At 42.3% G+C, this 25,319-nt stretch overlaps 1 protein-coding gene across 2 annotated transcripts in view; it reads left to right on the top strand.

Annotated features, from left to right (window-relative positions):
- dyrk1b (dual-specificity tyrosine-(Y)-phosphorylation regulated kinase 1B) overlaps nt 1-25,319 on the top strand; it is a 77,221-nt gene that overhangs the window by 42,882 nt on the left and 9,020 nt on the right. For both annotated transcript variants that reach the window (XM_084053502.1, XM_084053501.1), the window contains exons 2-8: nt 15,785-15,939; nt 17,283-17,402; nt 18,831-19,019; nt 19,522-19,669; nt 21,148-21,297; nt 22,948-23,084; nt 24,880-25,026. In XM_084053502.1, the coding sequence (XP_083909628.1) occupies nt 15,865-15,939; nt 17,283-17,402; nt 18,831-19,019; nt 19,522-19,669; nt 21,148-21,297; nt 22,948-23,084; nt 24,880-25,026 (966 nt within the window). In that variant the 5' untranslated portion in view covers nt 15,785-15,864. The remainder of the gene's footprint in view (nt 1-15,784; nt 15,940-17,282; nt 17,403-18,830; nt 19,020-19,521; nt 19,670-21,147; nt 21,298-22,947; nt 23,085-24,879; nt 25,027-25,319) is intronic.

The raw sequence follows: 25,319 nt of genomic DNA on the forward strand, positions 1-25,319 counted from the left end.
GTCCCACCCAGGCTAACCTGACAGGTGAACTTGCCGGTACTTAAAGGGGAATTTTGGACCACGGTTTTCTTACCTTTTCTATGATGTTATGATATCTTAGGATGAATGGTACAGTAGAAAAATGTCATAACTCCACCCCGGGTCCGCCACAGCTTAAAACGTGCGCAAATAGGCCTTGCGCTAGATCGCGTATTTTAATAGCTTTTTTTTTGGTGAGATCTGACGTTCATAGTGACAGAACACTATGCAACCGTGAAAAAAAAACAGAAGTCTCGCTAGACGAGATTGAAATCAAGACTTTTTTTTTGTTTTTGTTTTTTGTTGCATAGTGTTCTGTCACTATGAACGTCAGATCTCACCAAAGAAAACCAAAAAGAAGCTATCATCCTAAGATATCATAACATCATAGAAAAGGTAAGAAAACCATGGTCCAAAATTCCCCTTTAAATAAATAGAATTATTAATTAATGTCAAAGTACCGGTACTAATTTTACACTTTTAATTTTACAATTGTATTAAGAATAAATAAAAAAGTATATCATTTCTATATTGTTGGATGTTGACCACATTTACAGCTGAAAAGGTTTGTGGCACTGGTACCAGGTAAAAAAAAAGTGGTATTGAGGCCAAATGGCTGCAGTAGGAACACTGGGAGGGACAGACAGACAGACTGATTGACACAATCGTCTCATACTGAGTAGTGATGTCTGAAATTGAATGCTACATGGACAACGTGTCCTTTGAACCGCTTTCTAAGAAGCAGGAGTAAATGGACATGCATGGGTCGTGTGTGTGTGTGTGTGTGTGTGTGTGTGTGTGTGTGTGTGTGTGTGTGTGTGTGTGTGTGTGTGTGTGTGTGTGCGCGTGTGTGCGCGTGGATAGGCGGGTGGGTGGGTGGGTGGGTGGGTGAGCGATATAGTGATATGAGACTGATCTTTGCTCCTTCACTGTTTTTCTAGTTGTTGATCTCACCCAGCCTTCCTGTCTGTCTCCCTGTCTACCTGTCTGTCTACCTTTGTTTCTGTGTGATCTGTTAGCCTGCTGTGTGAAAGAGCTCGATATATATCAGGTGTTCTATCCATTTAAAACAGCTGGGCTCAAGGTTCAGTCATGTGACACAGTACCGTGTGTTTGATATCTCTTACTCAGTCATGTAACCCATGTAACAGAGATGAGACGGTTTATGAGCAACCTTCCAACTTTTCATGATGTTAGTGTTGCTGAAGTGTTGCTGTGTTGCCTGGTGAAAGTTTGCCAGGTATTCCATGGCAGCGTTGCTCTATTGTCCGCTATCTAGAGCAGTGGTTCTCAAACTTTTTCATGTCAAGGACCCCCAAAAGGACACTTATTAGCCCACGGACCCCCACTTGAAAAAATAGGCCAGGGACTCCCCATAAGAGAAGATTTTTACGGCTCTAGCAGTGATTCTCAACCATTTTAATTTTAAGGACCCCCAGTTTGACATGCATTAGGCTACGGACCCCCATTTAATGGCATTTCTATCTCTGGGACCCCAATTCATAATGTAAAATCAATGTTAATTGAACTCTGAGAGTGTACAATTGGAACCAAATGGACCCGTTAGGGTCCATTTGGTTCCATTTGTACACTCTCAGAGTTACAGACCCATAAGGGTCCATTTGGTTCCTATCCATCATTTAGCTGGGGACCCCCTGGAACCCCCTCAAGTACCCCTGGGGGTCCCCGGACCCCACTTTGAGAATCAAGGATCTAGAGAACAGGCAGTGCTGCTTAATGCAATATGAGAAGGATTGTCACCAGAAGGTTGGCAGTCTGCATCCTCAGCCCCAGCTGGGAACATCTGTATGGGGAAAATAAAAGTGAAAACCTGAGGTAAAGTTTGGTTCAAACCATGCAGATGGTGTTCTGAGTTTGAATCGGCTGTAATGTAGATTCAATGGCTCTATACCAAATCAGAGTAGAGCACAGTTAATAGTTAAACTATCTTCTTAGTACATACAGAAGAAGGAAAGTAATAGCACGTCTGTAAAACAAATGAGCTTACACCCCTCTCTTCTGTACACACATACTGTACACAGATACTCACCTGCCCCTGTCTGTCTCTCTACTGCCAAGGAGTTTCCTGGTAGGATGTGTTCCCTGAAATCGTGTACAGTATAAAAACAGCATATCGCGCGCCTGGAAGATCAGAAAATTAAAAAAAATTAGTCAATCAACTATGGCTCTTCTTTGATGGTCGCAGTCAGATTCCAGCATCCCAGGAATCTTCCGAACAGTTTTGTAATTGTTGTTTGGAGCAGATGTGACTTAAATGCTAGCTGCATGTTGAAGGACTAGATTAGAAGAATCAGTGATGTGTTTCCATGCTGCTCACCACCTGTGTGAGAGACACACACACACACACACACACACACACACACACACACACACACACACACACACACACACACACACACACACACACACACACACACACACACACACACACACACACACACACACACACACACACACACACACACACACACACACACACACACACTCTCACACACACACACACACACACACACACACACACACACACACACATGTTTGTATGACCCAAAGAGAGAGACAGTTCATCGGTGTGTCAATCAGTAAGGTTCTACTGCCCTCATTCTGACCTGAACCAGAACCTTGTGGGTCTGTCCTGTTGGGGTTTCCCCTAAATAATATGGTCTAATGATGTATGATGTCCCCAGCTTGTTGGGTGTTACATTATGATATTATTATAAGATGCTGACCGAGCCCTGACTGCCCGAGACATGGATAGACTTTTAGCACCACTATGATAGACATCACAGGTTTCACAGCTGTGTGTGTGTGTGTGTGTGTGTGTGTGTGTGTGTGTGTGTGTGTGTGTGTGTGTGTGTGTGTGTGTGTGTGTGTGTGTGTGTGTGTGTGTGTGTGTGACTGACCCACATGATGTTTATTAATAGATTTGATCTGACCCAGCCTGGTGGGTTCACTGGGGGCGTTGGCACGCGTGTGTGCACATATGTGTGTGTGTGTGTGTGTGTGTGTGTGTGTGTGTGTGTGTGTGTGTGTGTGTGTGTGTGTGCAGGGAACAAACTTTTTGGCTTGGGCGGCCAAAGTGGCCTGTGGATTTTAAAAACTACCACTCAGGCCGATTCTTTACCAGGCAATTTTCAATGTCATAAGATGACCATAATGAGTTATTTGCAAAATTCTGAGTGGACTGAAGGCAGACCTGCAAACTCATGGCTGAAAAAGGCTGAAAAGGCGTTGGGTTGAGGGGGTCCAGGGATGATCCACGCTGGCAAATGTATAGCAGCCTATCAGAGTGAAACACAGGTATAAGTACAGTATATTCTAACCATAGTAATAATAACCAATAACCACATGATTAAAATAATTAGATAAACCTGGCCAGATTGTACGATGTAGGCTTCCGCTACATACATTTTGCCAGTCCAATTGGTCAGCAATTGGTAACTATAGCCTATACCTCTGTGTCTATACTCAGTTGTACGACGGTGTCCGATCTGTTCTACAAGCTAGCAACGCATCACAATGCGATGCGTTGTTAGCTTGTAGATCTGTTCTTTTTTAGCATTCGACACCCTCTCTTGCGTCTGCTGGTGGTCCCCACAACTCCCTTCATCCCTTACAACTTCTTTGATTATTGGACATTAATTGCACACTTGCTGACTCCATACCCTCTGGTGAGATATCTTGACTTTACCCGTTTGATTTGTCCCAACTCCAACTGTGCACGTATCACATGCTACGAACCGACACGCGCACACACGTTGGTTGCACAGTTTTATAAAAAAAAAGTATGGCTTTAGTTTAGGCAGAATCACAAACCGACGACAGAAGTTAATTCTTTCTATGGAATTGTCCTCCAAATATTTTTACACGCCAGAGTGGCTGGTTAGTCTCCGTAATTTCCCAGCCAAAGAGGAAATCTACACGCCGTTGGCAGGTGCACATTCTGTTCTCTGTGTTGGTAAGGGTACACCGTGTATTATGTACACTTTATTTTTAAGTTAGTTTATTTGTATTAAAAGTGTGCATGTTTTCACTGTTATGCTCAGTCTGCTGACGCTATGACATTTGTCATTGAATAAACTGTGGTTTAAATAAAGCTTGAATGCAAAAATAGGCAGTGTACTGCACACACACACACAGCCAAATAAAGTGGTGTCGAGGCTGGTGTTAAAGAGATGCACATGTGACAGCTGAGACTGTCTCAGAGAGGTGTGTGTGTGTGCATGCGTGTGTGTGCGTGCACGTGTCTAGTACCTGCTGATCAGTTCACTGGTGCTTAAGCCCTATATACTTTGTGCGACAAATAGCTAAAATAGCCAATCTAAAAGCTCACAACACATTGCATTGCGACACGTGAGCTTGTAGATCTGTTATTTTTGTAAATTGAATAAAAATACGTTTAGAAGATCTGCCCAAAATGGGGACACCAGGGTTAATGTGGGCAACTATATTGACCGTGAGAAAAGTTTAGTTGTTCAGGTTTGAGAATGACAGGATTCAGCTTGGAGACTCAAAGCAGTTATTCAGCACTTTAATTAAAGCTACACTAAATACAATTGAGCCTGTACTTAACAAATTGACCCACCGTCGATTCAATACACCAAGCAGTTTCGCTGCAAGACCCTCAAGTCAAGTGGCCTGGTTTGACCAGCCATCTCGGTCGGGACTTTCTCGACCTGAATTTAGCCTCTCAGGCAAGTTCTTACTCTGAGGTTGTGTATTGCCCTCTCCAATCAAACGGTTCTGTTGAGGTGAGAGGTTGTTCAGGTGAGGTTTAGGGGCGGTTAGGTGGTTAGGGTTTACCAAGGCTAGACAGGAACTACCTGCCAAAAGTGTCTAACCGGAAGTACAGGGCAACAGGAAGCTCTGGCAGGCTGTACATGTTAGCCCTGTACTTCGGGTCAGGTCACTTCGGGCAGTTCTTTTCCAGGCTTTATCTCTTTGTGAGATGGCGGTAAAACTGGGAACGAGGTTAAGGTTTGCCAATCCTACCAAAGAGAGAAAATAATGCCCAAGTTACCACAGTGCAAAAAAAGCCTTCTCGTCATATTCTCACCCACTCAGTGGCAACTTACAGTATCACTTTTAAGTCAGTTTTAAATCACTTTTAAGTCTTGCAGTGTTTCTCGATGATGGAGTTGTGTTGATTTTGTTTCCTTGCACTGTTGTTGCTGCGATGGAAGGGGATTGATTGGAAATGGATTCGAAGCTGATTGAAAGCACAGAGGAAGTAGCCTACTGCTCGTGGCCAACAAGATCCGCTACTGCCACACACCCACACACACGTATAGTATCGACTTCAAGTAGTGTCTGCTTTCCTTTTAACAAACTCAAACTAATGTCTGTTAATGCTCAATAATCGGCCAATAATTACTTTAAAATGAAATATAGTATTGGACACATCGGCTATTGTTGAATTATTATTATTTTGTTTATTATTGCTATTTTGTTATTATTTCCCCCCGCCTATAGTGAAATGTCCAAGATAGGGATGGCAGGGTGAAATGTATTAATGACCAAATCGATTACAGCCAAATCTAACTGTATGAATAACTGACTGGTTAGTGCATCATAACCACAACATCACAGGTTCAATCCTGTTTGGAGGCCTTTGTTGCATGTCCTTAGGTTCCTGTCTAAATGAATGAAAAATGCCTCAAAAAAGGATCATCCGAACTGCATGCATGGTGCGTTAAAGGCTCTGAGAGTCACCTTGAATGTGTGTCGGAAGACGTGGACATATCTTTATGGATTATTTACACAACACACAGGAAAGGCTGCCTACTTCTTTATTAAAGGACGACTTCACCCATTTTCAACCCATCTTCCCATATGATTGGTCCTCACTCTGTCAGAGGAGAACTGTGGACAGTTCAGAAACCCGACTACCAGTGACAACATCGATGGGGAATACATGCTAATAGAAACCGCAAGCTTTCTGTTCCTGGAAAGTCAGCATGCTATAATGGAAGCCATTGTTCTCGCGTTAATAAAAATCGAAATATTTATTTTTAGATCTTGTTTAAAAAAAATAAAGCCTAACGAGTGTTAGTGAGGGCCAATTACATACAGATAGTTTGAAACTGGGTGAAGTCGTCCTTTAACTGTTATGGATTCTTGATGGAGGGGAATACAGTTGACTACTTGTATGATTATCTAATGAAGTTTAGTTGACTTAAATATCTACTATTTCACAGTAGATGTTTGTATTGGTATTGGTCATGAGATGTTCTGACACTTAAGCCCTATATACTTTGTTGTACAAGGAATAGTGAAAATAGACGATCTACAAGCTCAGAACGTGTCAGATCACAGCGCATTGTGAGCTTGTAGAACTATTTTCTTCATTCATGTTATTGTGATAAACATACTGTAACACTATTGAAAATAGGGGGGAAAAGAATGGCTAATTTTGATGAAAGATTCTGAAACCTTTGGAACTTTTTGCCTATAATGACATGTTCAAAATAGGGATTCCAGGGTTAGAGTAGTTAATGTAGGATTACTCCTGACTCCTGACTACAGCTGCATGACTTGTGTCAAAACTATTACAATCGTAATAGTTACAAATACAGCTTCCATATCACAAAAACAAGTGTTTTATAGAAGTAAAAATGTTGTGTGTGTATGGGGGTGTGGCTATAAGTGTCCACTTGATTTGATTTGCATTAAGCCACGTCCATTTGGATCCTACTGTAACTATCAATCATTTAGTTGGGGACCCCCTGGAAACCCCCCTCCAAAGTCCCCTGGGGATGAACTACCACCATGTTGAGAACCACAGACCTAGCTGGACGCAGAGATGGAAGGGCTATGTGAAGACTGGCTGATGGTTTGCTTATGGGTTTGGATTGGAGCTAATGGTTGGTGATTTGGTCTCCACTTCTAGGGGGTCAGTGCCCCACAGCCCCCCCCCCCCCTCCCTCTCCTACTGGCTCAGAGACAGACAAATGGCACAGCTGTTGCTATAGTGATAGTGTGATTGGCAGCTGTGAGCTGTACTTGATGAGCTGTGTGTTTTGTATGTCTCTCATCATAATGCAGTGATTCTCAACCTTTGTAATGTCAGGACCCCAAGGTTGATATGTATTAGGCCAGTGGTTCTTGAAGTGGGGTTCAGGGACCCTCAGGGTTCCTTGAGGGGGTTCTAAATGAATCCTTACAGGTCTGTAACTCCGAGTGTGTACCAATGGAACCAAATGGATCCGTTATAGGGGTCTTTGAAATGAATACGTTTGAGAACCACGGCATTAGGCCACAGTTTTCACATTTTTCTTATTTTAGTATTATTATTATTTTTCAATTTCTTGGACCACGGTCTCTACTGTAAAATCATTGGTGTTTATTTAACTTTGACCGTGTACAAATGGAAGCAAACATTTGTTTCCATCTTGTACACTGTCAGAGTTACAGAGCTGTGAGAGCCCATTTGGACCCCTGGCCTGGTGGTCCCCAGACCTGACGTTGAGAAACAGTGTCACAATGTAATATCATTATTGTTATTATCAGTTGTAGTGTTATTGTAGTATTTCGGCAGACTGACCATCTGGCAGTTAAAGTGACATATTATAAACCACTACATGGATTTTGGAAACTCCTCAGCATCCTAACATAACATCAGCACATCCTGTGTGTTGATAAACGGTAGCGGGAACTAAAAATACACAATTGGGAAAGCCATTGTCTGGGTACGTATGTAGCCTGTTAAGTCAGTAATATAGACAGGGCAGATTAGACACACACATATATGTTCCAGGGACCCCCCAGAAGCAAAGATTTGAGTTAAAAATGTTCGCTTTAAAAGAATATAAATATATTAATTTGCACATATTTTTTCGATTTTTCAAAAATAGCAGATCTACAAGCTCGTAGCGCGGCACTCGGTGCCGCGCTATGAGCTTGTATATCTGCTATTTTTGAAAATAATGCTTTTTAGCTCAAATGAAAAAGTGACACAGATGCTTCTTCAGGTCTTAATGGGTTAACCCAAAGAGATGACTCAGCATTGTTGCTTTAACCACTTAATACCTATGTAAGATGTATACTGAAAATGGCCGATCTACAAGCTCACAGTGTTTCGCATTGCATCGTGTTCTAAGTTTGTAGATATGCTATTTTTTTAAAGATTTTGGAAAAGTTTGGAACATTGCACTGGTGTCCAGGCACTTCTTCCAACCAAAGACGGCAACAGATGATTTCATTCATTGATGAATATTTCTTGTTGAGGCTGTGCTCCCTATTTTCCATGATTGGACGCCAATGGTTTGTGACTGGGTTTGTCACCTGTTGCTGGGACCACTGGATCTTTAGGTTAGACCAAAGCCCTTCCCAGTGGACTGGGAAAGCCAAGAGATGGAGAGAGACAGGAAAGAAAGAGAGAGTGTGCTGTACTTGTCTTGTAGGGGCAAAATGACAGAAAAAGATGGACAATAAATAACTGAATAGCTAGAAAAGAGAGTGGTGGAAGAGAAGAGGACTGGTGGTGCCTGGGGAGGTGGACAGAAGCAGAAAAGAGAAAAAGGTGCAAGGAAAAGAAAGGAAAGATGAAGGGGTGGTAGAGAGAGACGGATAAAGGGAGAGAGAATGCAGGTACAAGAGGAAAGGTGTGATGAAGCGGAATGAATGGAGGAACGGACAGTTTTTGAGTAGAAGAGAGGTTAGTGCAGACAGAGAGGTGCTCTTCATTCATATACCGCAATGGATACTTAGCAGCATTTATCAAACAATATCGCGCATGAAGCAGGGTGTCTCTTGAGGGCCCATGGATTCTCTTTAACCTTTGACCCCTGCTCGGTGCCATTGGACGGAGATGTGTCTGGCCTGGGATTGGTGGTGGAGCTGGTTTGTGTTGCTGAGGGAGAGACACAGGGAGAGGGAGAAAGAGTATTTTGGGCTGGTTGCTGAGAGATAGATAGAGTATTGTAGGCCAGCTGCTGAGAGCTCGATAGAGCGAAGGAGAGAGAGAGAAAGAGAGAGAGAGCGAGAAGAAGGAGAGGGCGAGAGAGAGAGAGAGAGAGAGAGGGAGAGAGAAGTAGCTGTATCTAACTAGTATTGTGGGCTGGTTGCTGAGAGAGAGAGAGGGGGGTAGACGGAGAGAGAGAGAGAGGGAGCAGGGCTGGTTGCTGAGACAGCACAGGTTTATTTATAGAGTGCTGGCCGGCCAGCCCTTGGATACCGGCAGCCAATCAGCTGATGAAGAGGGAGGGGCCCTGGCCAATGGCAGCGCAGGAAAGGGGGTGTCAGAGTGAGGAAGTGCTGTGAGTGCCTCTCAGCCTCTTAAAGAGACGGCGGCGCATTTCTCAGTGCCAGGCAAATATTCTCTTTCTCTCTCCCTTGCTCTGGCTCTCTCTTCCCCTATCTCTCTCTCCATTTCTCTCTCTCCCTCTTCCCCTCTCTCTCACCCCACCTCTCACTCTCTCGGTTTCTCTCTCTCTGTTTCTCTCTCTAGCAGTGTCATCTCTCTGAGCAGGGCAGAACTCAGTGCCTCATAACAACAGAGTCCTCACACACACACACACACACACACACACACACACACACACACACACACACACACACACACACACACACACACACACACACACACACACACACACACACAGTGACAGAGTGACTAGCCTCTGCTCTAGTTTCCATCCTATCTCGTTGCTGTCCTCGCTAGGAGAACACGCAGTATGAAAGCAGTAGACGCCAGCAGCAGAATCCAGTTCCAGTGGCTTGTGACACCAGTAGAGCCAGTAAGAGCCCCTAGGGACACCAGTAGACCCAGTAGGAAGACCCCCTGCCCCCACTTCAGGGGTTTTACAGACACAGCCATGGAGGGCAGGGGGACCATATTCAGTTTCAACTTGGGTCATTGTCGGCACTCTGTATAAGTGTTTAACACAGGAATTCTAGTTTCTTTTCCCCTATTGATTTGGATAAATCACAAACAGAAATCAGCAACAACTTTAATGCCAAGTATGAAATATGGCTTGGCAACTCGATGCAAAACAGTAACAACAAGACTACTGACAAAGTACAGTAAGTAACGGAGGGACGGAAGTCCCGCCCTATAGACGCTTTCAGCTGTATCGCTTTTCTAGGCTTTTCTTCCCATGAGATGAGAAAAGGCTGTGAACGAGGTTAACGGGACTCAAATACAGGGCATATGTCCAGGACTCGCATATACAGGACTCGCATACACAGGACTCGCATACACAGGACTCGTATACACAGGACTCGTATACAGAGCTTGCATCCAGGACTCACATAGCACCATTTTGTTTTCTTGGGGGTCCCAATCTACACTGTATCATCATCATTAGTGTTCATTTAACTCTGAGAGTGTACAAATGGAACCAAATGGACCCGTTAGGGTCCATTTGGTTCCATTTGTACACTCTCAGAGTTACAGACACATAAGGGTCAATTTGGTTACTAACTATTAATTTGGCTGGGGACCCCCTCAAGGACCACTGGTGGTCCCCGGACCACTGGTTGAGAACCACTGACATACAGGACTCTCATTCAGGGCTCACAGTTAGTGAGAACTGACCCTTATCCACAAAAACACCTGAACACAGAAAGCAACAGAAAGCATATTTTTAATGCTTTGTTCTATTCTTGAGGAAGTAGCCAATCACAAGTGCAAAACAACATTTAGGTGAGAATTGACGTGTCACTTCTCTTACTTGAATTCATTTACAGTTTTGAAATGTATATTGGGGTCTAATTCCAATTCTAAAATGGCTGCCTCTCCAAGACCCCTGGTCCACCTTTTACGGGTAATTAATATCAGTTCCTCAAAACCTGTCAAGTCCGTATGTCCAGAGGTCAACGAGAGCATTTATGTAACGAACACATTTTTTGTCTCTCTAGTCGAGCTACGGGAACAATCGAGATGGATATACAATATGTGAAAACAAGATGCAAGTGGTCTTGCTTGATTTAACTGCTATGTTGGACTCATTCTTGTTGCCACTAAAGCAACATAGTTGCAGCTTTCTTTCAAAGAATTTTAAACTATTACCAATAATAATAATTACACAATATAAGCTGAAAATGAAAAAGCTTTACTTGTTCCTTGCTTTTACAAACTGATCTCCAGTTTGTCTGCAACTTCTAGCATAATACTGTGTACTGTATGTACTAGGAAAGAACCGGGACGGGAGGGTTCGGGGAGATTTCCCACTAGTTAATCGATGGCGGATGGCGTCATCTTCAACCCTAACCCTAGAAAATTGTTCAAATAAGTCTCCAAACAGATATAACTTGGCATACCCCATACAATGGAGTGTTAGGTGAAGTTGTTGTTTATGCAATACGCCTCTTAAGACTGACACAGTTTAAACTTCATGACTGATGAAGCAGCATCAAAGCACATCATATTTGTATCAAGATTCAATAGTGTAGATGACCTGATATTGCACCCGCGTGCTCCAGAGTTTTGTTTGCCGTTTGCATTGGATTGTCCTGTATCTGGACTGTTCCTACTGACTGACTGACGTGCAGTGATGTTCCTAGTTTTCACAGCTATTACGTTTTTTTGTTTAGCCTCGTCCTGTATCAGTACTTCCAACGATCATATCTTCTCTTCAGTTCCATGGCCGTGGCAAGACAATTCACAAGACAATGAGCTTTCCGTATTTGTGTGAATTTTAATCGTGTTATAATTTCAAGGCGGGCAGAAATAAAACCAATGTAAGACCACACCGTTTAAATCTTCATTCACACATTATTAAAATAGATGTGGCCACATCCCCAAGTGCACATTATCTTAACATTCTCTCGAATGACTCCAAATGTATTATTGGGCTTTTTGTTTTTTATAACGAAGCTTTGGCGCTTCACTGAAAAATTCATTGTAAAATAGTATTAAAGCTGCACTATGTAACTTTCCTCTTCTACCCCGGATTTGAACCCGGTTTCCTGTGCTAGTGCTGACATTTTTTACCATTGAGCTAACGTGTCAGATCCTGTGTCAACTGTCTAGGTGAGACATAACCTTTGACACGATCTAAATGTCTCGATACAGCAGGGAGACAAAATACAACCACCCCAATTGTATAAGTTATAATATTGTATTAACATGCTCTACCATACAGATTGGACAAAATTACATTTTATTCATGGAAAAAAAGTTAAGCTTGGCCCTAAATACAATGAATTAATTTGCAATATGTTGAAGTAAGTAATTATTCACATTATTTTCATCTCTAGTCAGCTCAACATCAACATGATATTCATCCATCGCCTCTTCAACTCGCCCAGCACAGGAGTTTAACACTATTTAGATTATAGAGGGATATTTACTCTACTGACTACGGCAACTACTGCTTTAACGCATTCAATCCGGGAACGCAACTCTGTCATTCAAAAATAGCAGATATACAAGCTCATAGTGCGGCACCGAGTGCCGCGCTATGAGCTTGTAGATCTGCTATTTTTGAAACAAATCGTGAAAATGTGTGCAAAGCTTTGAATATATATGTTTTCAAAGCGAACGTTTGTAACTCAAATCTTTGCTTCCGGGGGGTCCCTGGAGCAAAATATTTTACAAATGTTCGCTTTAAAAAATATATATTCAAAGATTTGCACAAATTGCCACGATTTATTTCACGATTGAATGGGTTGAAAGTTAGCCTGCTTTCCATTGGATACCTGTGTATCTCAAATGGACTTCCTTTCACTGTTTGTTGCTAAATGTTGTGACATAGATTGATTAAAGATAATGGCTTCTGTCTGTTCATGTAAGAGTTGTGTTGATTCCTGTCTGTCTGTCTGTCTGTCTGTCTGTCTGTCTGTCTGTCTGTCTGTCTGTCTGTCTGTCTGTCTGACTGACTGACTGACTGACTGACTGACTGACTGACTTCTGGGACAGGAAACCAGGGCTTGGCTGTGTTACCATGGTTACAGAGGTTGCTACAGCCTGTTACCATGGTGACTGGGCTAGACTGTATGTTTCTGTGTAGTGTGATGTGAGCCCTCCCTGCCACTGGTTCAGCAGCTCAGCTGAACAGCTGGATGTAGTCATTTTATATGGCTGTTGTCATGTGGAAACAGCCATATAATGTGGAAGTCCAAAACCGGTTTGGTATTATTATTTAAAAAAAGATTTAAAATGGGGAAAATAGCCAATCTACAAGCTGAGCTGGTAGATCAGCTATTTTCTCTACTCTTGTGCAACTCGTTTGCATGATGAAGACATGAAGTAGGGCATTGATTTATGAAAAAACATTCAAAAGTTGAAACATGAAGATAGATATGAGGTTTCTGCCCGACAGCAACGATATATTCGTATGGTGTCTTGTTGGATGTGGGACATTGTCTTCTTGTGCAGTTGTGGAATGTAATTTAAGTACATTTACTCTACTCTAAGAACTGTACTTAACATAAGATCTTTTTTTGGGTACTTTTACTTTACTTTTACTCTTGTATTATATATATATTTCAACGCTTAATACTTCTACTCCACTACATCTAAGAGACACATATTGTACTTTTTCACTCCGCTGCAGATATTTGTAAACTTTTGTTACTAGATTATTAATACAAATTATTTTATACTTTGTGTGTTTGAAAATAGCCGATCTACAAGCTCACGCTGCGTCGCATCGCGATGCGCTGTGAGCTTGTTTTGAAGACCTTTGAAAAACATGTAAAATAAATGGGACATTCCGCATAATCATTACTTTTACTTTTGGTTAAATAAAAATAAAACATACTTCTTCCACCACCGGTCCTTTGTGTGTGCATGTGTGGTCAGCTGTCCGGTCCAACTGGCAGATAGATATTTAAAATAAGTGCTAAATCACTCTGTATTCTGCGATGTTCGCCATAGTGTTTGTTCAGTAACAGTCTCTCCAGCTCTTTGGTAATACCAATTGTATCCAATCAGGAGAGAGAGAACTCATACAGGAACACAGGATGAACACGTGAAATTGGAAGTGATGACACAAAGAAGTGAGCAGACACAATTTGAACTGGAACACTACACTATAAAACTGAAGCTGATAAATGGGTACTCTCTCTTGATTGGCCGAAATTGGCAACCCACCTGAAAATGTACTTTCTGTTCATTAAAGAGCTGGAGAGAGATGGGGAAACCCCTGTTATTGAACAAACGCTATACAGCAATGATTACTATCAGAATATAGAGCTTTAATTTGTGCATAAAAACGTACGTTTTAACTATAACATATCACTTGAACTATCTTTAAGTTGGTCAGCTGGGGAGGAGACACTTAATGAATGGACAGAAAATCATGTTAAATGTTCATCATGCATATTTAAACAAGCGTACGCGCGCGCACACACACACACACACACACACACACACACACACACACACACACACACACACACACACACACACACACACACATGCACACACTGTGGCAAAAAATGTTCAGGCAAAGTCCAACAAGGTTGAACTGCAGTGTTAAAGAGCAAAATCAATTTCCAACTGCTAGCGATCGTTTTTATTTGTCCTTAGCGAGCGGTTCCAACTGATGTGCATGGGGAACGCAACGCAACACATCACCGCGTAGCTTTGTGCTAATGTGACCGCCGATTTACCCCGGTTCTAATCCAGTTGTAATGATTCTCCTCAGACTAGATAGTAGGTGTATGTGTGGAGCGACACTTTTGTTCTAAAAGTGGCGTCTCTCTAGCCTGGTAAACCCTCCCTCCGGAAATCTCATTTCCATTTGATTCCAGGAGTGAGTCTGGCATGAAGGCTTGTATGGGTGTTTCTAGCGCATTACCAAAAAAACGAGCCTATCAGCGCCGTCGCTCATCGTTCTGTGATTGACAGCGACAGTTGGCCAATCAGGTGGCGAGTTCGAGTGAGCCCGAATGAAGCCGAGTGCAGCCTGAGTGCAGCCGACAAAAGACGAACGGCAGCCATTGTTGTTTGTGCGAGTGCCTTCACTTCTTACTTTCGTTTTTAAAACGCTCTCAAACTTCTTTTTTGAGGCACGGAATTTACTTTTAACATATCGTTTGGATAGAATTGAGTTGTTTAACTTCATATATGTGGTCAATTAATCATGACAGTGCCTATTTAAAAATATAAATTCAGAGAACTGGCAGGGGCGGGCAGTGACACGCATATATCCGAATAAGGCTCAAAGTTTGAGAACCAATGGAGTTGGAGGGCTTTGAAAAGTGAGTGTGTGGTTCCATAAGCTGTTTTGGAGGTGTTGTTTTGGACCTTATAGTTTGGGTCCATGAGTCACAGTTGGGAGAAGCTGGTTGACTAGCAGGTCTCTCTAGGACAGAGTTGAGAGCAGTAAAGCAGCTGGTAGTCAACCAGTTAACCAGCAGTCTGAGTATATACCTGGTGAACATGATCACAACCAGAGGACAGCAATCAATCAGTCTTGTAACATTATTTGCAAATCTCTCTTTCTCTCTCTCTCTCTCTCTCTCTCTTTCTCTCTCTCTCTCTCTCGCTCTCTCTCTCTCATTGCTCACTTCCCGAGTTGCGGGACAACAATCCCCTTTCTTTCCCTCTCTCTCTCTCTCTCTCTCTCTCTCTCTCTCTCCCTTCCGCTCTCTTCCTGCCAGTTAAATTCAAATCAAAGGGTGCTTTATTGACGACGCAAAATTCGCTGACACCACGACCAAACCATTACTCATTTCCTGTATTGTCTGACAACAATTGACTTTTTCTCTTCTCCTCTCTCCTTCCTCTATCTCTTTCTGTATCCTACTCTCTCTCCCCCCCCCCCCTCTCTCTCTCTCTCTCTCTCTCTCTCTGTAGGTGGAAGTAGCTCAGGATGTCCCCCCTCCACCTCCTCCTCTTCCTCTGCTGCCCAGGGCTTCTCCCCCGCTGAGCCAGCCATGACCAGCCAGCACACACACTCACACACACACCCCTCCTTCAGCTCCATCCACTCCATGGCCGAGCAGCAGCAGGTAACACGCACGCACGCACTGTACTGTACATACACATGCATGCATACAGTAGTTCCAGTGCAAGTAGGAGGGTTGCAGGTTCATGAGCTTTAACCACTTAAGTCCTGAGGCCGATTCTAAAAATATTTTCTAAATCCTAACGTTTTTTTTGAAAAAAAAAAAAAAAAAAAAAAAGTTCAATATTTAAAAAGAATAGCCAAAGAAATCTAAAATGACACAGATGCGTTCCAGGTCTTAATGGGTTAACCACTTAAGCCCTATATACTACAGCTATTAATGCATTATTAATGCATTATTATGTATGTATGGCACAAAAGACAAAATGCCCCCAAAAATAACGTTATACTAATGTATATGATCAAATATCGGCCCTAGCCTACACTGAACATCTCCTTGAGTTCATTATTTGGTAAGCTGCCTACAGCGACCTCTAGCTGTGGGCGGTGTGTGGAGCACCTCCCCTAACCACCCACTGCTCTGTCAAATAACATCACTAGATGTTTTAAAACACTTGAGTTACACTAAATTCAACAACCTGGTGAAAATACAAGCATTTTAATTTATCGGTAGACTGATCTGTTTAGTTATATTAATTTAACCATAACGGTCCAGTTAGGTCTGAAATTATATTGATTTAACATCCTGGTTAAGTATTCATTTAACAACTTTCAACCTAGCATCCCTATTTTGGGTATTGTAATTGTCATATGTAATTATTGGCAATTAATGTTTTATTTAGATGTGTTGGTGACTATTGGGCTGTTTTATTTGGAAGGTTCTTCTTCTTACATAGGGAGCATTTTTAGGAAATATGATAGTTTATGAGTGTTTCATTATAGTACTAAGGATGGGATACATCCTAGTTAGGTACCTCGAGTCAGCAAAAAACATCAAGTGGTTTCTTGGCTGTGTAAGATATCCCAAAAGGCCATGTGGTGAGGCCGACGACTCTTAACATTTTGACCATTTTAACAGTTCATTTCATTTGAGCGTCCTCATCCCCCACTTCCTCTTCCAAATAAAACCTTCATCACATGACGTTGCATAACTAGGTTGTCTCAATACCCGTTACCTTTTGGAGAGGAAAGGAATAAGGTGGCACGATGTGCCACATGGTGATAGAATGTATGCTTCCACATGAGACAGAGCATGGGGTTCCTTTGGTTACCTTTAGTTTATCCTCATGAACTATAAGTAGTCTTGTGTTCACAGACTCTAAATGCTTTTGTATCTTTCTGTGTGTGTGTGTGTGTGTGTGTGTGTGTGTGTGTGTGTGTGTGTGTGTGTGTGTGTGTGTGTGTGTGTGTGTGTGTGTGTGTGTGTGTGTGTGTGTGTGCGTGTAGGTGCTGTCTGATATGACCATACTCCAGCGGAGGATTCCCCCTAGTTTCAGAGACCCGGCCAGCGCTCCACTGAGGAAACTCTCTGTAGACCTCATCAAGACTTACAAGCACATCAATGAGGTAAGAACGCACACGCACGCACACACACACACACACACACACACACACACACACACACACCTCATCGACTTAAAAGTACATAAATGAGGTAAAACACACACATATACACACACACACACACACACACACACACACACACACACACCTCATAAAGACTTACAACTGATCAATGAGGTAAAAACATGCACCTCATCAAGACTTACATCCTATGAATGTGGTATAACACACAGGGCTGTGTATTGACAAGAATCTGGCGATACGATGCGTATCACAACAGGGGTCACGATTCAGTATATCGCCATGTATTGCAATACTGTAATCAAGGCAATATATATTGTGATTTTATTTCTAATCAAATTTGAGGTAAAATGTAATAGCCATATGCATATAATCTGCTTCATTGAAGGCTATTCACGGAAACCATCATTCTCTACAGCAATGACAGGGCTCATATGTTTGCAAATGAAATTAAGTATTGACTCATTTATTTATAATTTATATGCTTGCCAAAACAGAACGGATCTACAAGCTAAAGCGACGGTGTCGCGCGCCAACACTGTCATTTATAACTGAGCATAAATGAAGCATAAGAACGGGTTTCATCGCAACATGTTGAATTTTAGATCTACGGTTAGCTATTGTTAGCTTGTAGCTCTCAGACCTGATATACGGGTGTCGTGTCACGATGCGACGCGTTGTTAGCTTGTAGATTCGTTCTTTTAGGAAAGCACATTAATGAAGTAAAAACACACGCTCACAAATAAGTCAATAAGGTAAGCACATACACCCCTGCAAGACTTGCAAGCACATCAATGAGGTAACACAGACAAACACACTCACACACCTCTTGAAGACATACAAGCACATCAGTGGGGTAGATCATATTTTGGGGCACTATGCTCTTTGGATAGAAACGTTGTGTTAGCACCATATTTTTCAATCTTGGAATAAATGTTACCTTGCTAGTCCAGCAAGTGGAATCAGTCAGTTGACAATAGTCATGTCTTACCAAAATATCAACACATAGACATACAAAATGGTTGAAAGTTATATTGAAATCCATGTTCTTTCAATGATAGTTTAATTTGAGCTTAAATAATGGTTAATACAGTGAAATGTAAGATGTCTTTAGGCATTTATTAGCCTTTATCGACAGTAGAGAGACACAAGAAAGCAGAGAGATAGTGTAGGGGAAGACATTCAACAAAACGGTCCGGCTGGCGGAGAATTGAGCTCTCTGATCAGTCCATTGCACACATGTGTCTCTACCAGGTGTATTATACTAATATAAAAACATGAGCCTCTTTCTCCAGGTGTATTAATACTAATATAATAACTCTGTCTCTACCAGGTGTATTATACTAATATAAAAACATGAGCCTCTTTCTCCAGGTGTATTAATACTAATATAATAACCGTCTCTACCAGGTGTATTATACTAAGAAGAAGCGGCGGGCGCAGCAGGTCCCTCCAGAGGACAGCAGTACCAAGAAGGAGAGGAAGGTTTACAACGATGGATACGATGATGACAACTACGATTACATCGTCAAGAACGGAGAGAAGTGGCTGGACCGCTACGAGATCGACTCTCTGATCGGAAAGGGCTCATTCGGACAGGTGGGGAGAGAGAGAGAGAGAGAGAGAGAGAGAGAGGGGAGAAGTAGGAGGGTGGTAGAGGTGAAAGAGGAAAGAAAAAGGACAATGGAGATGAAGTGAAAATGAAATAGAAGTGAAGTGTTACATTTATGGTACAGACGGCAACATTATCCACTCAAGCCTTATATACTTAGTTGTACGACAAATAGCAGAAAAATACTATCTACAAGCTGGAGCATTGGAGGACACAATGCATAGCGATGAGAGGAATTGTGAGCTTTTTCACAATTTTAGAAAATGTTGATTGTTTTTATATTTTTTTATGTTTTGCTTATAATGTGTAATTATGTAAATAGAGGCACCAGGGTAAAAGTGGTTTTAACCTGTCTGAGGTTTTCAGACAGTTCTAGTTCATTCAATAAATATAATAAAATCTCTATATTGTTCCTGGCAAAAACGAAACCTGGTGGCTCAGCATGAGGTAAGGAGTGTTGTGACCTTTTGACATGTGTTTCACCTGCAGGTGGTGAAGGCCTACGACCATCACGAACAGGAATGGGTGGCCATTAAGATCATTAAGAACAAGAAGGCCTTTCTGAACCAGGCGCAGATCGAACTACGACTGCTGGAACTCATGAACAAGCACGACACCGAGATGAAATATTATATAGGTGAGGCACGCAAACACACACACACACACACACACACACACACACACACACACACACACACACACACACACAGCCAGTGCAGTGTAAATGAAGCTTCATTCCGACCCGGGTTCTCTCCTCTTATAGCTCACTGCTAATATAGGCCATCGACCTACTTCTGCTCAAGAGCATTTTGATATGACACATGGCTGAAGTGGGGATCAAACCTGACACCTTTTTATATTACAGAATGGAAGTTAAACTATTTAAAAAGTGTCCACACCCCTAATAAAATAATAATACACTTTATTAGCCTGCATGCATGGCAGGGTATTGTAATGGGTAATGTCTGTGTGGTCAATCTGTCTTTGACTAAAATAACTCCTCAATGAACGGGTGGGTTTTCACGAAACTTGGTGGGAATGACCAGTATGCCCCCCCGAGCTGTTAATTCACTTCAGGGGTGAAAAGGTCAAAGGTCAAGGTCACACTGAATGTCGATGTCAAAAATTGGAACAAATGTAAAGAATATGCATCAGACTTGTTTGTAATCAATTGTAGGCTCTCCTAAAGAGATTATTCACTTTTTAGTCAAAAAAGGTCAAAGGCCAAGGTCACAATCAAGGTCAAGGCTGAAATTAAATAATACCTGAGGTTTTGGTGAGAGGTTGGTGCAGGTGGGTGGGGTTCTACCAGTCATACACATACCATACTAGGACATGTACTAATGTTGAAACACAGTTTTTTTTTCACCCTGATCCCAAGTAATGTAACATTGAGGATTTGCCAATAACCTAGTCCCAATCCAATAATCATATTTTCTTAGATAATACAACTGCACAGTGCACACTGTGCAAGCACTTTAAAGTTAGTAAAAAATCAAGCCAATTTAGGGACAATATGCTTGATGCCTCTCCAAACACTCACATTGCAGACATCACAAGTGGCTTTTAGACTGCTTTTTATTTTTGATCACTATATCACCAAAGCATATGTTTCAATCTGACAGGCTCCTTGTGACATTGTAAGTAAAATACTTATGTTTGTTTTGTGTATGGAATACCAGATCGATGCCACTCTGAACTGATTATTATGGTTGGCGATGTGAGGAATATTATGTGTGTTCATATGACAGCTGTTACAGACAGAGTGCAATGGGGTAAAATATACAACGGAATGGAATTTGATACCAATCAATTCAAATATGCCATAATCATCTCTGATCCAGAACTTTCACTTTGGATGCTTGAACCTTGATGAGGACAATCCCTATGGCTGGAGTTAAAACCCACCCTATATACTTCATGTTGGATTGAGACAACCCTAACCCTATTTTGTGACATTTTTTAGAAAACTTGACTAATGACATGCCCAATGCCAGGTTGAAAGTGTTTAATTGGAGTCAGATGTACACTGGCCTTGTGGTATACTCGCCTGTCTCTACTCACGTCATTTTCCCCTATTTCTGTCCCTTTCTCTCGCTCTCTCTCCCTCCATAGTCCACCTGAAGCGTCACTTTATGTTCAGGAACCACCTGTGTTTGGTGTTTGAGTTGTTGAGTTACAACCTGTACGACCTGCTGAGGAACACCAACTTCAGAGGGGTCTCCCTCAACCTAACCAGGAAATTTGCACAGCAGCTCTGCACAGGTAAGCACACACAGCTCCCATCTACAGCCATCAACCACTTAGACCCTCTATACTTAGTAAATTGGACATGAGTTACCCCTATACTTGGTGCGCTCCTATTCCCTATACCAGTGGTTCTCAACCTTTTTCATGTCAAGGACCCCCAAATTGACACTTATTAGCCCGCGGACCCCCATTTGAAAAGATAAGCCAGGGACCCCAATAAGAGAAGGTTTTTACGGCTCTCTAGCAGTGATTCTCAACCATTTTAATTTCAAGGACCCCCAGTTTAACATGCATTAGGCTGCGGACCCCCATTTAATGGCATTTCTATGCCTGGGTCCCCAATTTATATTGTAAAATCAATATTAGATTTAACTCTGAGAGTGTACAAATTTTTTTAATAATTTTTATCCCACGATTTTGTAACCCACATTTTTTCACCCAGTGCCAATTGCCTATGTAATCCTGGGCACTACCTACCCTCTGCCAGCCTAGGGAGAGCCCAAGCTGAAGCTCATGCCTCCTTCAATGCATGAGGAGCAAGCAGGCCGCTTCTTATCACCCGACAGGGGGGAGTTTCCCTGGTTGGACATAGCGCGTGGAAGGAACACGTTATTCCAACCAGTTCCCTTCTCCTCCATCAGGCGCCCCGGCTGACCAGGGGGAGGCAGTATAGTGACCAGGATTACTACATGTTTTTGTGAGGGTATTAACTACCCTAGGAGACACGGGGAGAACATGCAAACTCCACACAGAGTAGGCCCTTTCACCAACCCCACCTAGGGTATGGGCGCCGATGACGTGGAGGAGAGAACACGCCCCCAGCGCCCACAGCGTCCCTGGCGGGAATCGAACGTTAGGGTCCATTTGATTCAATTTCTACGCTCTCAGAGTTACAGACCCATAAGGGTCCATTTGGTTCCATTTGTACGCTTTCAGAGTTACAGATCCATAAGGGTCCATTTGGTTACTACCCATCATTTAGCTGGGGACCCCCTGGAACCCCCTCAAGGACCCCTGGGGGTCCCCGGACCCCACTTTGAGAACCAATGCCCTATACAACTAATCTCTTTGCCAAACAATAGCAGATCTACAAGCTCACAACATGTCGCAGCGATGTGTTGTGAGCTTATAGATCTGCTATTTTTGGCTAACGTTCCCCCCCAGAATTATGATGCTGGGGTTCAGCCCGACGTTATACTTCATCGTGCAACGTTATTTTCGGCAGGCAACACCGTCCTAGAACGAAGTAAATATATTAAGCATGAGTGGAGGATACCAATTTGGAGCAACCAATTTGAGTGCAGTGCAGCCATACAATGAGCTTCAATCCAGACATTCCAAGCCAGCAATACACAAGGCTCAATCCACAGAGAACAGGATCAGATAATGGAGAAGTGACACTAAAATAACAGGGTAGGACCTGTGAGAAGAGGCACAAGGATTTTGTTTATTTATTCAGAGGTTGGAGCGCCATCTCCTGGACAGACTTTGACTGACGACAATTAAAATTTCCTTGATGGTCCAATAATCCAAGTCTCATTTTCAGGAATCTTGATGAGTTTACAGCGCTTTTTTGAGATGATACCAGCACCAGCTCAGAAGCCATGATGTATTAATTATTATTATTATAATAATAATAATCATTTTGTTGTTTTTTGCCCACAGCATTATTATTCCTGGCCACTCCAGAGCTGTCAATAATCCACTGCGATCTGAAACCAGAGAACATCTTACTGTGTAACCCTAAAAGATCTGCCATCAAAATAGTTGACTTTGGATCATCCTGTCAGCTGGGACAGAGGGTGAGCAACACACACACACACACACACACACACACACACACACACACACACACACACACACACACACACACACACACACCACATGCATGTGCTGCACACAGAATACATACATTTTGTGCACGCCAACACCATGTATGTGCAGAACACAACACACACTGCTTAGTACAAACACTTAGTTTTTCAATTCTATGCACAAATTGATGTGACACTAAATTCCCTAGTCTTCCCTGTGTACACACACACACACACACACACACACACACACACACACACACACACACACACACACACACACACACACACACACACACACACACACACACACACACACACACACACGTGTATTACTGTGTGTACCTATACTGTAGGTCAAGCTACTGAGTCAAATAGCTTTAAAGTATGTGCTTGGCCAAAAAATAATTCTGATTCTCAATTCACGCTTTCACTCTACAGTCAATACAAAATGTAAATGGAAGTTGAGGTTCATTTTAAGATATTCTCTAATAGTTTATATTGGTATTAAAACCTTTTATGTGTGTACAGCCGGGCTGCACGATATTGAAAACATGCAACATGCAATAATAGCATTTGTTATATTGATTAGCAGCAAGCCGCTGCATCAGAGCCTATATGTGGTATGCGCCCTGACTACTAGGCCATTGGCGCCCCTGAAGTAAACACTTTTTGCCTTAGGTTTGCTGCTAACATAGAACCCAGACAATGATGAAAAAAAGAAGAAGAAAGAAATAAATGGATTACTGTATATTTCCATCCTAACAACGTGGTTTTATTGAAAACATTGCACCTGACTAACAGCTGCTATTGATCATGAAACCAGAAACTTCCTTTATAACTGGATTGTTGAAATAAATAACAAAGTTAAATGATTAGTAGTTCCAGTGTGATTGGCTAAACGTATTGATCATTTATTGCATTTCAAGCGTATATGTATATTGTGCATGTTGATATTGCGATGATGGTACATTTTCTAGATATTTTGCAGCCCTAGTGTACAGTATATATATCTCTGTATGTATACATAAACACACACACACACACACACACACACACACACACACACACACACACACACACACACACACACAGGCACATTCAAGGTCCCAGTGGCTTCAGGATGAGATTGGAATCATGTATTGCCTCTTAGCCTCCTGCGTGCTGAAAATAGCAGATCTACAAGCTCACAACGTGTTGCGCCACGACACGTTGCGATCTTGTGGATCTGCTTTTTTTCGGAACGGAACACTGGCATACAATAGACCATATTCACACGGCGGACATATTGCTATTAAGTGAAGGAAGTTGCCACCCCGGTTGCCACAGCAACGGGGTGGCACTTTCAATGTAAAATTCCAAAATGGCCGCCGTGTGAATATGGTCAACGGAGTATGAGTTGAGTATTATTGTGTTTTAATTGTCACTACATCAATAGAGACTCACTTAACATATTTCATGACTCATGTTTGGTTGGTTATGTTGTTGAAAAGCTGTGGTATAAATCACTGTTCATCAACATTGGGTCGAGGGACCACCAGTGGTCCAAATGGACCCTTACAGGTCTGTAACTCTGACAGTGTACAAATGGAACCAAATGGACTCTTACGGGTTCCATTTGCTTCCATTTGTACACTCAGCGTTATCATTTTACAGTGTAGATTGGGGTCCCAAAAAGGTATCAAATGCAGGTCTCTAATGCATATCACATTGGGGGTCCTTGAATGAAACAGGTTCAGAATCACTGGTATAAATGAAGGCTTAATCTCTCTCTCCCTCTCAGATCTACCAGTACATCCAGAGCAGGTTCTATCGTTCTCCTGAGGTTTTGTTGGGGATGCCGTACGACCTGGCCATTGACATGTGGTCGCTGGGTTGTATCCTGGTGGAAATGCACACTGGAGAGCCCCTCTTCAGTGGGTCCAATGAGGTACCCATGCCACTACACACTACACACACACACACACACACACACACACACACACACACACACACACACACACACACACACACACACACACACACACACACACACACACATTACTATACTTGTGAGGACATCAACATTTTAGGAAGCTGATTTCATGATTGATTTATGATATTTTGGGGGCATTTTTAATCGCAAGTCTAAAGCCGAAAAATAGCAGATCTACAAGCTCACAACGTGTCGCGCTGCGACACGTTGTGAGTTTGTAGATCGGCTATTTTCCAGTGTTTGACATC

This window comes from Gymnoscopelus microlampas (genome assembly GCF_963454915.1).
Source record: "Gymnoscopelus microlampas genome assembly, chromosome: 3".
In the NCBI taxonomy this organism is placed as follows: domain Eukaryota; kingdom Metazoa; phylum Chordata; class Actinopteri; order Myctophiformes; family Myctophidae; genus Gymnoscopelus; species Gymnoscopelus microlampas.